The sequence below is a fragment of the Tubulanus polymorphus genome, chromosome 7 (genome assembly GCF_964204645.1).
Source record: "Tubulanus polymorphus chromosome 7, tnTubPoly1.2, whole genome shotgun sequence".
Classification (NCBI taxonomy): domain Eukaryota; kingdom Metazoa; phylum Nemertea; class Palaeonemertea; order Tubulaniformes; family Tubulanidae; genus Tubulanus; species Tubulanus polymorphus.
Window position 1 is genome coordinate 11,201,220 of NC_134031.1, and position 17,686 is coordinate 11,218,905.

The 17,686-nt window shown below is 33.4% G+C and overlaps 1 protein-coding gene across 1 annotated transcript; it reads left to right on the top strand.

Moving 5' to 3' along the window:
• The first annotated feature begins 3,757 nt into the window (after positions 1-3,757).
• Positions 3,758-7,507, top strand: LOC141909154 (uncharacterized). The gene is made up of 2 exons (XM_074799540.1): positions 3,758-5,050; positions 5,306-7,507. The coding sequence occupies exons 1-2, from the start codon at positions 3,758-3,760 to the stop codon at positions 7,505-7,507; spliced, it is 3,495 nt and encodes a 1,164-aa protein (XP_074655641.1).
• Positions 7,508-17,686: the final 10,179 nt, after the last annotated feature.

The window sequence follows — 17,686 nt, forward strand, 5'->3', positions numbered from 1 at the left end:
GGCAACAACTTCGTACTTAAAATGGTATTGGCTACTAGGAACTCACGTACGGCGTTAGTAGGGAACTCACGTACGGTTAACCTGTGGAGATCACCGTACAGTCACGGACGGTTCACCCAGTCCTGAGAATGGCCGGTTCGCGGAGCTCCGTATACTGCCTATACTAAAGAGCTCGCGTGAACCACCCACGCGCTAGCGATATACCTGTCGTAGCTCGGTCCCGATTGACCGAGATTGCCCTCTGATCAATCTTAGGGCGGGAGAGCCGACGAACAAATACCGTACTCCACTCCTCACCTACGCTCCGGATCCGCAGGATGCTGTCGCGACAATCTTCTCCAAGACTTTTCCTCGATCCAACGAACATAAGGAATCCTCGTCCGACCCTGCAGAGCAATCAACACATAGATTGTAATATCATGCCACAGTTTATTTCATCGTACTTCACCCCATGTCACTACGAGGACGACTCACTTTCCCCTTACAATTATCTACAATCACTCTCAGTATTACACTCAACATTCTAACAAATACCTTTCACAACACATCAAAATCACCCCAATTACTATTACGTTTTACTCACCCACGATTCATCTAATCTTATCAAGCAACAGAACTAAGTTGCTATATAACAAAGGTGACACAGACTACATACATACAAACCACAAATCAGTGGCGGATCCAGAGGCATAGTATGACTACCGCAATTCGGCAACCGAGTGCCGAAGGCACGAGATGTGCAATACGAGTACGGGGGGTTTGGGGGTCCTCCCCCAGATAATTTTGAATAATTTAAAGGGCTGAGATGACATTTCCTGGGTTTTGGAAGAGAAAAATCCTGTTTTAATGTGGGTACTTTTTCCAAGGAATCAGCTAAGTCAAGTCCATCCATGAAATAAATAAAATGTTGATAGAGGAACAATGTTGACTACCGCATTAGCGGCAAGTGCGGTAGGCTAAATCCGCCACTGCAAATAATCAACAGCGCCCTCTGGATAGCGCTCAGCGCGGGAAAATCTATCATCAATAACTTCCCCTAAACATGCCATTTAATTACCCCAAACACCCTGACAATCAACAATTCGAAGCCCGAGCACATCGTAGTATACTTTAAAATAGATACATGTAGAAGATTAAACTAATTTACCTGCAGAGAAATCAACACATAGATTGTAATATCATGCCACAGTTTATTTCATCGTACTTCACCCCATGTCACTACGAGGACGACTCACTTTCCCCTTACAATTATTTACAATCACTCTCAGTATTACACTCAACATTCTAACAAATACCTTTCACAACACATCAAAATCACCCCAATTACTATTACGTTTTACTCACCCACGATTCATCTAATCTTATCAAGCAACAGAACTAAGTTACTATATAACAAAGGTGACACAGACTACATACATACAAACCACAAATCAGTGGCGGATCCAGAGGCATAGTATGACTACCGCATTTCGGCAACCGAGTGCCGAAGGCACGAGATGTGCAATTCGAGTACGGGGGGTTTGGGGGTCCTCCCCCAGATAATTTTGAATAATTTAAAGGGCTGAGATGACATTTCCTGGGTTTTGGAAGAGAAAAATCCTGTTTTACTGTGGGTACTTTTTTCCAAGGAATCAGCTAAGTCAAGTCCATCCATGAAATAAATAAAATGTTGATAGAGGAACAATGTTGACTACCGCATTAGCGGCAAGTGCGGTAGGCTAAATCCGCCACTGCAAATAATCAACAGCGCCCTCTGGATAGCGCTCAGCGCGGGAAAATCTATCATCAATAACTTCCCCTAAACATGCCATTTGATTACCCCAAACACCCTGACAATCAACAATTCGAAGCCCGAGCACATCGTAGTATACTTTTAAATAGATACATGTAGAAGATTAAACTAATTTACCTGCAGAGAAATCCACACATAGATTGTAATATCATGCCACAGTTTATTTCATCGTACTTCACCCCATATCACTACGAGGACGACTGACGATACAGGTCTCCAAGGACGCCAACTCCATTTGGTGGCGTCACTTGCCAGACCCATAAAATGACTGCGGCACGGAAGTCGGAGTTATAAGTCGACTCCGGCAAAATCCACTACGACATACCACTGACACTACTACTGATCACTCATTGCAACCACGATTCTATCTCTAATGGTTAAAGAGCTAGGCGCAAAAATCTCATTGAAAAATTTGGGGTCCCATTTTCGAGCCCGTAAAGCCCAAACGGTTAATCGCAGATAGGGCGTGCCATTGACTTTTTTAGCCTCCGGGCTGTTATGAACAACTTTCGTGCTCGGCCGAAGCGGAAAACTCGGACAAAAATGTTTCTCATACAGTAACTTTTTAATGTCAGAATTTTCAAAAGTAAAACGCCCTCTGGTTGGTGAACGGGGTCTCCAGTCAAAGATCCCTTCGACTTACTTCAAGGTACCTGTGTTCCGTACGTCTCACAAAAGTTTCAAGTAAATCCGTCACGGAATATTGTAATGCTACCAGAATATAGTCATCCAGGCTCTCGCGTCTAGATAGCTGCATTCATTAGCTCTATCCAGGGAAGTTACTGCAAGGATGCTATTGCTTGTATGCAAAAATTCCTCAGTTGCGTTCACTCGAGACTGACCTCATTCAGTGCGCCACAAATATAGTAGCAGAGATAAAAATACTAAAAAACTACAGATCTAGTACACAGCTCTATCACTGCTTATAGGGACACTGACACAAACACACGTACTGACGCGCTGTGGGAATAAGACACGTAGGCAATATTTGATTTGATTTGATTTGATTTATTTGATGATTATCATGATACAAATATAAATACATAATTGTTACAAAATGTTTATGTATAATGCATGACAATCATCAGGACCTCGGAAATCATTAAGTGATTGTCAAGCCGAGGCCCTGGAGCAAATAACAAAAAAATGCAATTATGAAAAGAAGGAACATTGAGAATGATGGAATGATACTATTTGGATAATGAGAAGGATGCAAAATTTTACGTTATAGCATAAACTAGTCATCGGATTAATTGATGGTAGACTGTTATTGATTTATTAACGGGATAATTTAAGAAGAATAGAAAAGTCCTCCCATTTCGACGAATGAGATATAATCCCTAAAAAGATAAGCATTTCTGCATAAAATAAATTTCTACACATTTATAGTATTTTGGTTTGCTCAAGATTTTAGATGTTGATTAATAGGTTGACATGAGTTGCTTCTTGAGATTGTGCTTGAAACTATAAAGAGATGTGTTACAATATGTATATCTAATTGTATTTTGTACCGCCAGATGGCGCTTGAGAATTACTTTATAAAATGGTGGTTGCTTAGAATAAACGTGTTCAAATTAATCTCTCTCGTTTTGACTGATTTAATTGATATAGAGGACGACACGAAACATGGTGGCAGCGGTGGCCCACAATTAAGTGATCTAACGAGGGCACAGTGAATGTTTTGAGGACGTTTGATCCGAGTTTTGTTGCTTTACTGAGGATTATCAGAGAACAGACAGCATGTCTAACGAAAACGTGTTGCCGCCCGCACCGAGACCCGTTGCCGGGATAAATCCACCAAAACCGCTTGAAATGGGAGATAATGTGGCGGAAAATTGGAAGCTATGAAAACAGCAATGGGACATTTACAACATCGTAAGCAATTTACGCGCGCAAAGTGGTGAGTACCGTACCGCTTTATTTCTGCATTCGGTCGGGACGGAGGCTCTCAAGATTTATAACGGAATGAATTTCGAAAATGCAGGTGACGAGAATGATGTGGGTAAGATAATTCCAAAGTTTGATGACTTTACGGTCGGCGAGATAAACGTTACGTACGAACGCTACATATTTAATTCGAGGAATAAAAAGGCGGATGAGTCAGTGGATAAGTACGTCTCAGATTTGAGGACGCTGGCCCGGACGTGCGATTTTAGTGATTTAGCTGACTCGTTGATAAAAGATAGAATTGTTCTTGGTATAGATGATAGTGACGTGCGGAAGAAGTTGCTCGAAACGAAAGAGTTAAACTTGTCTACGTGTATCAATATTTGCCGCGCTGCAGAATCATCCAGCAGACAATTGAAATCTATGTCAGCAGACGCTAGTTGTACTGTTAACAAGGTCAATGGGAGCGACCAGACGAAGAAGAATTTTAGTGGCGCCAAAACAACCGCTTCTAGGAATTATCGGTCTCGTAATTCCGGCGGGAGAGGAGAACCAATGAACTGTCGTTATTGTGGCGCTCAACACCCACGTGATCGCGCATTTTGCTCAGCGTGGGGAAAGACCTGCAACAACTGCGGATTGAGCAATCATTTCGCGTCTGTGTGTAAACAACCTAAGGGGCGAAAGGTCAACAGAATCGAGCAATCAGACGACGACTCGGAGTACGAATCGATACAAAACGTATATTCCGATAAGAACTGTGTAAAAAATGACATTTATGCTGAAATGTCAATCGGAGGGCGATCGATCCGTTTTCAAATTGACTCGGGGGCTTCGGCAAATTTGATTCCGATTAAGTACGTAAAGAACATCAAGGAAATTCGGCCTACAACGAAGAAGCTCAAGATGTGGAACAATAGTGTTCTGAACCCCGTTGGTAAAATTAGACTAGCTGTGGTCAACATGCATAACAAGAGACGATATTCATTAGAATTTATTGTAGTCAATGAACGATTAACACCCATAATCGGGTCTCAATCTGCACAGTTGATGCAGTTGATAACGGTTAATAATAATAATTTTTTGAGAGTTAATCAAATCGAAGGTCAGTCCCCTGAGGTAAATTCTATTTTATCAGAGTATGAAGATGTTTTTCGGAAAGAAGTGGGTACACTTCCAGGGGTTGTTCATTTGAACGTAGATCGAAATGCAGTTCCGGCAGTTATGCCTATTAGACGTATACCTCATGCCCTGAAGAATAGGGTAAAATTGAAGATTGACAGTTTAGTAAACAATGGTGTATTAGCCAGTGTAGACGAACCTACACCGTGGGTAAATTGCCCTGTTATTGCCGAGAAGAAGTCGGGAGATGTAAGACTGTGTCTAGACCCACAGCAATTAAATAAATATTTAATGAGAGAAAGATACCCCATACCTGTACTGGAAGATATTTTACCTGACATGAAAGATGCGAAAGTTTTCAGTAAATTCGATCTTAAGTCGGGGTATTGACATCTGCGCCTCGACGAAGAATCGAGCTTACTTACTACTTTCAACACTCCATATGGGAGGTATAGATGGCGCAGGTTGCCATTTGGGCTCAGTGTATCTGGTGAAATATTTCAGAAACATTTAAACCAAGCACTCGAAGGCTTGGAGGGCACCTACTGTATCCATGACGATATTATACTTGTAGGAGTAGGGACAACTATTGAACAAGCCATAGCTGATCATAACAAAAAATTAAGGGCTCTTTTACAAAGATGTAGAGAAAAACAAATTGCTTTGAACTTGGAAAAATTAGAATTGTTTAAGAAAGGAGTGCCATTTATTGGTCATAAACTAACAGATAACGGCCTAGAGGCGGACCAAAGTAAGATTGAAGCTATTTTGAAAATGCCGGCGCCCACTGACGTGGCGGGCATACAGCGTATCAACGGCATGGTAAATTATCTCGCGAAGTTTTTACCTAATTTATCAGATGCTTTAGGTCCGCTTAGGAAGTTGACGCGTAAAGATACTGAGTGGTCTTGGGGTCCCGATCAAGAGTCGGCCTTTGCCAAGGTCAAAGAATTGGTTACGAAAACTCCGGTTTTGGCGTATTATGATCCCAATAAAGAGCTAACATTGCAGTGTGACAGCAGTCAATCTGGTCTGGGCGCGTCCCTGATGCAGAAAGGACGTCCAATCGCCTATAGTAGCAGAGCATTAACTGACGCTGAAACGCGTTACGCGCAGATCGAAAAAGAAACTCTTGCTATTGTTTACGGCTTAGAAAAATTTAATACGTACACATATGGCCGCAAGGTTACAGTTGAAAGTGACCATAAACCTATCGAGGCTATAGTTAAAAAACCTTTGTCGCGCGCGCCTAAACGTTTGCAGGCTATGTTACTTCGTGTCTATAAATATGATGTCGAGATAAAGTTCACTCCGGGGTCGAAGATGTTCATCGCGGACACCTTGTCTCGCGCATACCTAGATTCTGGATCGGAGACAGCGGAGTTTGACAGTATCAATATGGTTCGGTATTTGCCAATTAGCGCTGCGCGTTTATCGGAGATTAGAGATGAAACCGATAAGGATGATACCATGCAGATATTGAAAGAAATTATTTTGAGAGGGTGGCCAGATGAGAGAAGTTCAGTGCCTACTGAAGTTACTCCATATTTCTCATTTAGAGATGAGTTGTCAATTCAGAACGGTATCATTTTTCGCGGGGAACGCGCTGTGATTCCCAAGTCGATGTATAACATTATAAAAGACAAAATTCACAGTTCACATCTTGGCATCGAATCCTGTTTACGTCGTGCCAGAGAATCGGTCTACTGGCCAGGTATGAACGCCCAGATGCGCGAATATATGTTGTCGTGTAGTTTATGTCGTGAGCATGACCAGGCCCAGTCCAAAGAGCCTATGCTGATCGAGACTCCCCCAGCTAATCGACCGTGGGAGAAGATCGGTGTCGACTTATTCAATTTGAAAGGGGAAGTTTATCTAATAACAGTAGATTATTTCAGCAATTTTTGGGAGGTAGATCGGTTGGTCAAGTCCACTAAATCGACTCCTGTCATAGCAAAACTTAAAGCTCATTTCGCACGATATGGCATTCCGGACATTATCATTTCCGATAATGGACCTCAGTTTGCCTCGAAAGAATTCCGTAAGTTTATGATTGATTGGGACATTCGGCATCGTCCTTTAAACCCGTATGACAGTAAGTCTAATGGACAGGCTGAGTCGGCGGTCAAGACCGCGAAAAGACTTCTTAAAAAAGCATATGAGGCGAAACGAGACCCCTATCTTGCGATACTCGATTTTAGAAACACGCCCACTCAGGGTTTAAATGTCAGTCCGGTCCAAAGGTTTATGAACAGAAGAACCAAGACTATGATGCCAACGACGGCTAATCTATTACGGCCGAAAATTAGTTTATCAGACGGGTCCGAGAAAAAACGTAAGCAGGCCGAATATTTCAACCAATCGGCCAAGAACCTTAAACCGTTAGACGAAGGTGATATTGTTCGCATGAAACCATTTCCGGGGCATGGAACAAACTTAAAGGCGACGGTCACCGAACGCGTCGGAAATCGCTCTTATCTTGTCGAAACTGGCGACAATAAAACGTACAGGCGCGCAAGACATCATCTCAGAAAGACCAACGAAACGACCGTTGAGCCGGCTGTAGATTCTGATAATACAGTTGAAAACCGGCCTATATCGGAACCGGTAGCTAACGAGACATCCGTTTCAGATAGTCAAAATTTAAGTCGACCTGAAAGGCAACGTAGACCCCCTACCTATTTAACTGATTACGTGTGTAATTAACTCTGAAGAGAAACAGATATTAACCGCAATCTTGTAATGTTGTACTGAATCACATATAATATTATGTATCATTTTAATTAGTTTTAGTAATTAGTTAGCTATATACATGTATGCATCTTTTGAAAGTAGTTTTAGGAAAACAAGTTCTTTTCTTTTTATAGGAAAAGGGATGTTACAATATGTATATCTAATTGTATTTTGTACCGCCAGATGGCGCTTGAGAATTACTTTATAAAATGGTGGTTGCTTAGAATAAACGTGTTCAAATTAATCTCTCTCGTTTTGACTGATTTAATTGATATAGAGGACGACACGAAACAAGATGAACTATTTCGGATGTTGATGGTAAAGAAATCCAGAGCTTTGTGCTATTAATAGAGAACGAGCGTTTAGTAGTGCGATGTTGCGGTATATTTAAATTATTGGCATTTCGTAGAATATGATGTTGCTGACCAGACCTATATGAAAGAATATGACGTAGGGTATTAGGTACCTTGTTGCACGTCAGCTTGAAAATGAAGCTTGCTGTTTGGAGCTTATTAATGTCAGTTAATTTAAGGTGATTGCCTACTTTAAAGAGTGGACTCGAGTGTGCTAGGTAAGGTACATTATATACAAGTCGTAAAGCCCGTTTCTGTAGGATGCTAAGATGATGCAGACGGATTGGATATGTACGTCCCCAGACAATGTTGCAGCATTGGAAATATGGTAAAACTGAGGAATTATAAAGTGTGGGCAAAATGGGCTGGGGTAGACATTTGTGGGCTTTGAACAATAAACCAATAGCACGTGAAACTTTGGCAGATGTATAGGCAGTATGTGCTGACCAGTTTAGGTTTTCATCAAAAATCACACCAAGAAATTTGTTGGTGCACGAATGAGCAACAGGTTGATTGTCTATACTGATTTCTGTATTGTCTGGTAATCTAAAATTGCCAAACTTCATGTAGCTTGTTTTCTTTACATTCAATGAGAGTTTGTTTGCTCTAAACCACGTAGATAGTTTTATCAGTTCGAGGTTTACGGCACGAATTAATTCTATAGGATCTTTGTTGCTACAAGAAATGGTCGTGTCGTCAGCAAACAGTATAAACTTGAATAACTTAGAAACATGTATTATGTCATTTACATACACAATAAAAAGTAATGGTCCAAGAATAGAACCTTGAATAGACCGTGCGAGATGGGCTGATAACTGGAAGGAGATTTGTTGTAGTCTACATATTGTTTACGATTTGATAAATAACTTTTAATCCAATCATTCGGTAAGCCTCTTATGCCTAATCTGTGTAGTTTTTGGATCAAAATTGAGTGGTCGATTGTATCGAAAGCTTTCGATAAATCAATGAAAATACTTATTGAGAATTGGCCATTTTCAACCTGTTTTGAGATATGATCTGTAAAGTCAAGCAGTGCAAGTTCCGTAGATGAATTTTTCCTAAAGCCATATTGATGAGGGTTAAGGATATGATGATTATCAACAAAGGATATTATACGGGCGTAGGTAATTTTTTCTAGGATTTTAGAAAAGAACGAAAGGACTGATATAGGTCTGTAGTTAGTGATTTCATTTTTATCACCGCCTTTATGAATTGGGGTAACTTTGGCGATTTTAAGAGCGTCGGGAACTATCCCCGTTGAATATGACTTATTGAAGATGTATAGTAATGGTTCCATTATTTCAGAGATGGCAGACTTAGCAATTTTAGGTTTTATATCATCAGGCCCAGCACCTTTATTAGCATCCAAATTATTGACAATATATAAAATGTCCTGCTGAATAATTGGGTTTAGGAACAGGTTATTTGAAGAATCGGGTTGGAGATATGATAGGGGAGAGATTTCGGTTGTTGGAATTTTGTCCGCTAAGTTTCTACCAACGTTAGTAAAGAAAGAATTGAATTTATTGGCTATATCTGAAGGGTCAAGGTCTACACCATTTATGTCTCTAAATGGTGGGCATATATTTCTGTCTTTAGGGCTACCGATAACTTGGTTTAGAATCGACCAAGTTTTTTTCAGGTCATGTTTCGCAGCAATTAATGCTCGTGCGAAGTGCTGTTTCTGCGCAGCTTTAAGCAATCGATTCAACCTGTTGCGATATTTCTTGTAACGTTCGTGATGATCAGCGCGCTTAGTTCGTTTGTATATTCGGTAATATTTCAATTTGGTTTTGACAGAATTTAGTAAGCCCTCGGACAGCCAGGGTTTACACGAAGGACGAGTTACATTTTTAGTTAGAATAGGAAAACTTAAGTCGTAGAGCATCTTGTATCTCGTGAAAAAGAGATTGTATGCTACGTTGGGATCATTGGTTGTGTATATGTCACCCCAGTCTTCGTTGGCCAAGCGCGCTTTAAAATCCGGAATATTGAGTTCATTGATAGGTCTAAAATGGATAATGTACGGTGCATTTTTAAGCCGTCGAGCACGCAGGTAAATAACAAAGGTAGAATAATGGTCTGAAATATCAGTAGTCAATATGCCGGATCGTTGGTTGTCAACATTGGTATATATGTGGTCAATACAGGTTGCTGACGTTTCGGTGACTCTTGTTGGTTTTAAAATAAGAGGTTGTAATGAATGCGAGTAATAGGGGTAATGGGCTTTCAAGCCAAAGGTCGAACGGTCGAGCTCATTAAAAAACAAAACATTAAAAGTAATTTAAAACTATAATATATTTTCATAACCGTGTGCATTTTATATTATAACTAAATATTTAATCTATGATATCAATAATTTAAATTTAAAAAGCATATTGTATTAAATCAATTGGTCGCGGAGCGGAGCAGTAGCGAAGTGGAGCGACCAATTGATTTAATACAATATGCTTTTTACATTTATTTATTTACAATACACAAATTCATATAATCAAATATATTTTAATAATAATAATTATTCTATTATTCAACTGAAATACACACGGTTATGAAAATATATTATAGTTTTAAATTACTTTTAATATTTGTTATTAATGAACTCGACCATTCAACCTTTAACCTGAAAGCCCATTACCCCTATATATCTTCTAAAGTTAAATTCATAAAATCTGAAGATAAACCAATATATAATATAAATTCTCATTCACAACATATTATATCTAAACAACATATAGATGATAAATAAGATAAATGTTATAATGAAGTAAAAACTAAAATAGAAGAGAAATATTTTGAAGGATCTGGTTTAATATTTGATGAAATAATATTTATGACTTTACATGTTTATAACACAAAATATAATAAGTTAACTAAATCAAAACCAATTGATGAAAATAATGTATCATATTATAAAGAACCAGATATTGAAGCATCGAGTTATATTAAACTACCATTTAAAACTAATGCTGTAATAAATGTACAAAATGAAGATGATAAATGTTTTCTATGGGCTATAATAAGTTGTTTACACCCAGTTGAAGATTATAAACAACATAGTTTTAGATTAACTCATTATAAACAATTTGAAAATAATTACAAGATAGATAAGTATCCTGTTATAATTAAAAACATCCCAAAGATAGAAAGAGATAATAATTTAAGAATAAATGTATTTAATTTAATCAAATTACCAAATACAAAAGTTAACAACATAAAATATTGTACATTAGAACCTTTATATCTATCAAAAGATTATGATTCAAATGATGTTATAGATATACTATATTATGAGAATCATTATATGTGGATTAAACAAATCGATTTATTTTTCAAATCAGAAAATGACCACCATAAAATATATCTTTGTAGAAAATGTTTACATAGATTCAGTAATGAAAGTACATTATTAAATCATAAACAATTATGTGAAAATCATGATTATTGTAAATTAGTTTTACCAAATGAAAAGGATAAAATATTAGAATTCAAAAAATATGATTACAAAAATAAAGTTCCATTTGTAATATATGGAGATTTTGAATCATTAAATAAAGAATTAACCGATCAAGATAGAAAAGAAATATATTATAAAAGAAAGAAATTAAATTCTAGTGAAAATGATTTTTCAGATGAACCACCAAAAACAAATACTATTAAAAAGATTCATCAATCAGCTGCAGCTTTCGGGTTATATATTAAATCTGATTATCCAGAACTAATTGAAAGTGAATATTATGATTATAGAAATGAAAATGTTATCAATCATTTTTGTGACTTATTAATTGAATATGAAATAAGATAGATTTAGTAATTTATTGAATACAAATATAGAAATTATAATGACAGATGAAGATAAAGAAGTACTTGCGTTTGCAGATAAATGTTATTATTGTGAAAAGATATTTAATTTTAAAGATAAAAAAGTAAGAGACCATGATCATTTGAACGGAAAGTTTAGAGGCGCTGCACATGAGAATTGTAACTTACAAGCTAAGAAAATTAATTTTGTACCAGTTATATTTTATAATCTATCAGGATATGATGCACATTTATTCATCAAACAGTTATGCTATAAAATAGAAGAAATTAATAATGAAATAGAAAGATTAAATTCAAATAGATCAAAAGATAAAATACCAACTTATAAATTTAGAATGTTAGCTAAAACATCTGAGAATTTGGTTGCCTAAGATTTATAGATTCATATAGATTTTCAAATAGTTCATTAGATAACTTATCAAAATCATTAGTTGATGATGAATTAGAAAATATTAAAACAACACTATCCAAATAATGATGATTTTCAATTAATGAGATATAAAGGAGCAATTCCATATTCATTTTATAAATCACATAATGATTTCAATATAACTGAATTATTAAAAGAACAATTTTATGATGAATTATAAAATGAATATGTTAAAGATGAAGTATATAATAGAACATTGAATATTTGGAATCATTTCAAAATAGAAAATCATGGGCAATTCGTAGATTTATATTTAAAATCAGATGAATTATTATTATCGGATATATTCGAAAGGTTTAGAGATGTAAACCTAAAATATTTTAACATTGATCCTTGTCATTGTTATTCATCACCAGGTTTAACATGGGATTGTGGTTTAAAATTTACAAATATAAAAATGGATTTGTTAACAAATATAGATCAATTACTATTATTTGAAAAATCTATAAGAGGAGGAGTTTCAGGTGTATTAGGTGATAGCTATTTCAATGTAAATGATAACCCTGAATATAAGTTATTATATATAGATGCAAATAATTTGTATGGTTGGGCAATGATGGAACCACAACCTTATGGAGTATTTGAATTAACTGAAATTTTACAGAATGAAAATAATGATAAATTTGATTGGAAGAAAAGAATCCTAGATATTGCAGATGATTCAGATACTGGTTACTTTTTTGTTGTAGATTTAGAATATCCTGAAGATAAAAAATTTAAATCGAGAAATCTAGCTTACTGTCCCGAACATAAAACTGTAACTCATGAAGATTTATCAAATTACCAAAAAAGAATTGAACCCGAAAATCATATTCATACAGAAAAGTTAATGGTAACTCAAGAAGATAAATATAATTATGTAGTACATTACAGAATGTTAAAGTTTTATCTAAAACAAGGAATGATTCTGAAAAAAGTACAAAGATATATTTCATTCAGTCAATCTAAGTGGTTAGAAAAATATATAGATTTTAACACCAAACAGAGAACTGAAGCTAAAACTGATTTCGAGAAAGATTTCTTCAAGTTAATGAACAATGCATTCTATGGTAAGACTTGTGAAAATATTAGAAATAGAAATGATATTGAGTTAGTAAGTAATGGCAAAAGGATAAGGCATTTACAATCATATCCTAAGTTTTTAGGTAACAGAATATTTGATGAAAATTTAGCTGCAGTTAAGATGAGAAGAACATCAATGAAATTTAATAAACCAATCTATGTTGGCGCTTCAGTTTTAGAATTATCAAAATTACTAATGTATGAATTTTATTATAACATATTACAACCACTTTTTGGAGAAAAACATATAGAAATATTATATTTTGATACTGACAGTTACATATTAAGGATAAAAACTGATAACATAACTGATGATTTAAAAACATTAAAACATCATTTTGATTTCAGTAATTATCCTAGAGATCATGAATTGTTTAGCAATGATAATAAAAAAGTTCCCGGTAAATTCAAAGATGAATTAGGTGGTGAAGAAATGATAGAGTTCATAGGTATTAGATCTAAAATGTATTCATATAAAACTTTTCATAATAAAGAACATGAAGCTAAAAAGTTAAAAGGAATAACCAAAAGTGTAGTAGAAAAGAATATTCATTTCAAAGATTACATCAATTGTATATTCAATGAAGAAGTTAGAAAACATAAGATGAGATGTTTAAGATCTGAAGATCATGAAATGTTTATTGAAGAAATTGAAAAGATAAGTCTAAACCCATTTGATGATAAAAGATATATTTTAGATGATGGAATTCATACAGTTGCTTATGGATGTAATTTAGATGAATACTTAAAATTTAAAAGAGAAGAAACAAAAGAGAACGAGATAATGAAAAGAATTCTAACGTGTTAATCAAATTTTAATAAAAATATGTATTATAAATGGAGAGTAAACAAGCAAACAGTGAGAACAACAAATTATTTCTAGATAGAATTAAAGATATAACAAATGTAAAATCTGTAGATTATAAATTCAAAAAGTTAACAGAATTAACAATCCATAAGAAATATCTAATTACAAATATTGATACAGTTACTAATAACTATGGAGATAAATTAGTTATACACTTAGAATATGAAGGATTAAAAGGAAATACATGTAAATTCAGAACATATTTACCGGATAGATTTCATAGATTATCAAGTAAAGATCTAGAAGAATTATGTTCTGGTGATTTCTATTTCGTATACAAAGGTAAGAATGAAAAAGGGCACCATGAAATAGATTTCGAATAAGAAAATATGTAAAATAAATGGTAGAATTAAAAGAATACAGAATATTTGTTGATTCAAGAAGACTTACAAATTATAAATCTCATAATTTACTAGTACAATTAGATAGGGAATATAAAAATTGTGTAGATTTAAAATTAGTAAATATAAGTTTATGTAATTCTTTTTACAATATATCGGATAAAACTATTGAAGATAATACTGTTTTAATTCATATTAGAAATATGGATAAATGGTATCATCTATTTCTAAGACCAGGATTATATAATTTAGATACATTAGCGCAGGAAATTAATAGAAGAGCTCGGTTGAAAATGGGTGCATCTGCTGGATTTGGATTAAAACTGAATAAAAGTGATAGCTCCGATAAAATAAGAATAAAATTAGGTAATGAAGATCAACATGCATTTATGGTAAAAAAACCTATAGCTAAATTGCTAGGAATTGCACCAGATATTGTTACAGGAAACATAGATGGTAATTCAAACTTAATACCTTACACGCACTTTTATATTTATTGCAATTTAATTGATCCTACAAAAACTTTCGATGCAACTAAAGAAACAATTTGTAGTTCTAGTATACTAAATATTTTACCATTAAAAAATGTCAAACAATTTGGAACTCAAATAAATTATAATTTAACAGAATGTGATTTTAAACCTTGTATTCCTAAATTTAATAATTTTAAATTAGAAATAAGAAATCACAATGGATATTTAATTGATTTAAATAACTTTCCTGTGATATATGAATTAGTTATAAGATGTAGAGAGTAATTTTTTCACTATATAAATGAATATAACTGTTGGACCGAGTATATGTTTTGGATATGATTTTAAACGTAAGAAATGAAATTTAACGTTAATGGTGTAATTACTGATATAAAAAGTAAATCATTTAACAATGCATCAATGATTAATAAAGAAAATTATAATATAGAAAAAGTAATTGATTTAATTAAATCACCTTTAGAATATTATGAATTAAATGAAGATGGAATTATTGATGATATTAAAAACATGTTATCCAAAATATATGATAATCATAAAAGTAGTAATGAAATAAATGTTGAATTAATCATAAATAAGTTAACTAAATATTTTGATGATAGTAATTTTTTTGATAAATAAATGAGTGATAATAAGTGGATAATAACTGGATTATATAATGGAGCATTACTATCAGTTGGAACTGTTGGTTATTCAATGGTATTAAAAAAAGTATTTAAAATGGGAAGTGTTAATGTTGATAGATTTGATATCAATGATATCTTAAAATTAACATTAGCAGTTACTTTATCTAATTTAACTATTGATTATTTGGAAAAACAAAAATATATTCCTCCCATATAAATGCGTAATTATTTTACTAAATAAATGGCTTCTGCAGTTATAACTATTATAGGATCGGCAATTGTTAACGCTTTAGCATTTACTGGTGGTGGTTATTTATTTAAGCATATTGATAAAAATGGATCATTAACAGAACAAAAAAGACATAACTTAGCATTAGAGAAATACAATAAAGCAGCAGAAGAATACAGAGAAAAACGACAAAACTATATGGATTATATTAACAAGGAATTATATGATCAGAAGATTTCACACAGAGATTTTCAATCAGTTGATGATGCAATGAGTTTATATAACGCGGTAACCAATAAAGAAAAATTACATCTATACAAACCTAAATTATCAGATTATTATACCCCAAGTAAAGAACAGAAGAAATATGAAATAATATGGATTTTAGGTGGAACTGTTATTGTTATATTTGTAGCATATAAATTTACTAATTAGTAATTTTTTTTCTAAATAAATGGAAGATAAAGTTGATAATATTGATATTATTCCTCATGATATCAGTAAAACTAAATTAAAAATATATTTAGAAAAACAAATATGAGAATTTGAAAGTGATTTAAAAGTTAAAAAGAAAAAATATTTAAAAAGTAAAATTATATATTATCTTATTATTAGTGGTTCGGTTACAATTAGTTCTGTAATAACATTTCTAGCAATATTCAGCCCATTAACACCTTTAGCTATATCAATTGGCGTATTAGGATTAAGTTCAAGTGTATTAACTGGTATCAGTTCAAAATTAAATAAATAAATAAATTAATAAATAAAGAAAAAATTAAAACTAATATAAAAGAAATTAATAAATTAAAGAATACACTAGATTATATAATAAGTTTAAATGGCTATATAACAGTTGAAGAACAAGATAAAATAGGGTTTCCAAAAGCTTTCCAATATAATAAATCAATTAAATATAATATTCCTGCAATAGATTTTAATAAAGATATTACATATAGAAATGAAGTTTTAAATTCATTAATTGATTTATATATTTATGTTACTGAAAGTAATAATTTACATGTAAAGATGGAAATATATTTCATGTGTATACAATTAATTGCAAAAATTAAAATGAGGCAAAACAATGGTTATTAAAATCTAATATGAAGTATTGGCAGAATCAATTAAATTTTGCTGTTTAATTTGCAACAACAGGATGTGGAATTAGTTGGAATGATCATTTAAACAAACCAAGTTTACCATTGATGTTATCACTTTTTAGATTCCATACATATTTTCAAATAAAATTAATATTAGATGAATTAGAATGTCCTTTACCAGGTTCAAAATATTTTAAAGAATTGAATAATAATATTAATTTTTCTAAGTTTTATAAAATATGTAATGAATTTAATTTTAATTCAAATAAAGATTTTAGAGCAAAAATTGAAACAATGGGCGGATTAGGAATATTGTATACTAAAGAATTTGGAAAAATAATGACAAATTCAGACATAAGAACACTAAATTGGAATGAATTACCAAAATATTATAATGATATACAACAACAAAACAATAATGGTTGGGTTAATTTCATTTTAGAAAATGGTGAAGGTTTTACTAAAGCTGGAATACAAAGAATAAATCAATCTATTAGAACTTATTTGATATGTATTTTAGGTGCGCAAGTTGAAACAAGATCCCCAATAATTGGAAATGATAACACTTTCGATGCGCAGAAACAATTTTAAGTATTATTTGAAGATTCACTTCATAATGATAAAAATAGATCGATTCCAGAAAACATTGTAAGATATCAAAATTATTTAGATAAATCACATATTAGATTAAATTATTGTATAGGCCCTAATCTATTTATTATTTCTAATGATTTAGTATTAAAGATGGGAAATATAATTGGTTATAATAATCTAATTAAAACTGCAACAATAAATAATTCATTTGGATTGAATGATATAAATAAAAAGATTAT

Coding starts and splice junctions, on each gene's coding strand:
- LOC141909154 (XM_074799540.1), top strand. CDS start 3,758: ATGAATTTCGAAAATGCAGGTGACGAGAATGATGTGGGTAAGATAATT. Junction 5,051..5,305: donor CCGAGAAGAAGTCGGGAGAT/GTAAGACTGTGT, acceptor GAAATATTTCAG/AAACATTTAAACCAAGCACT.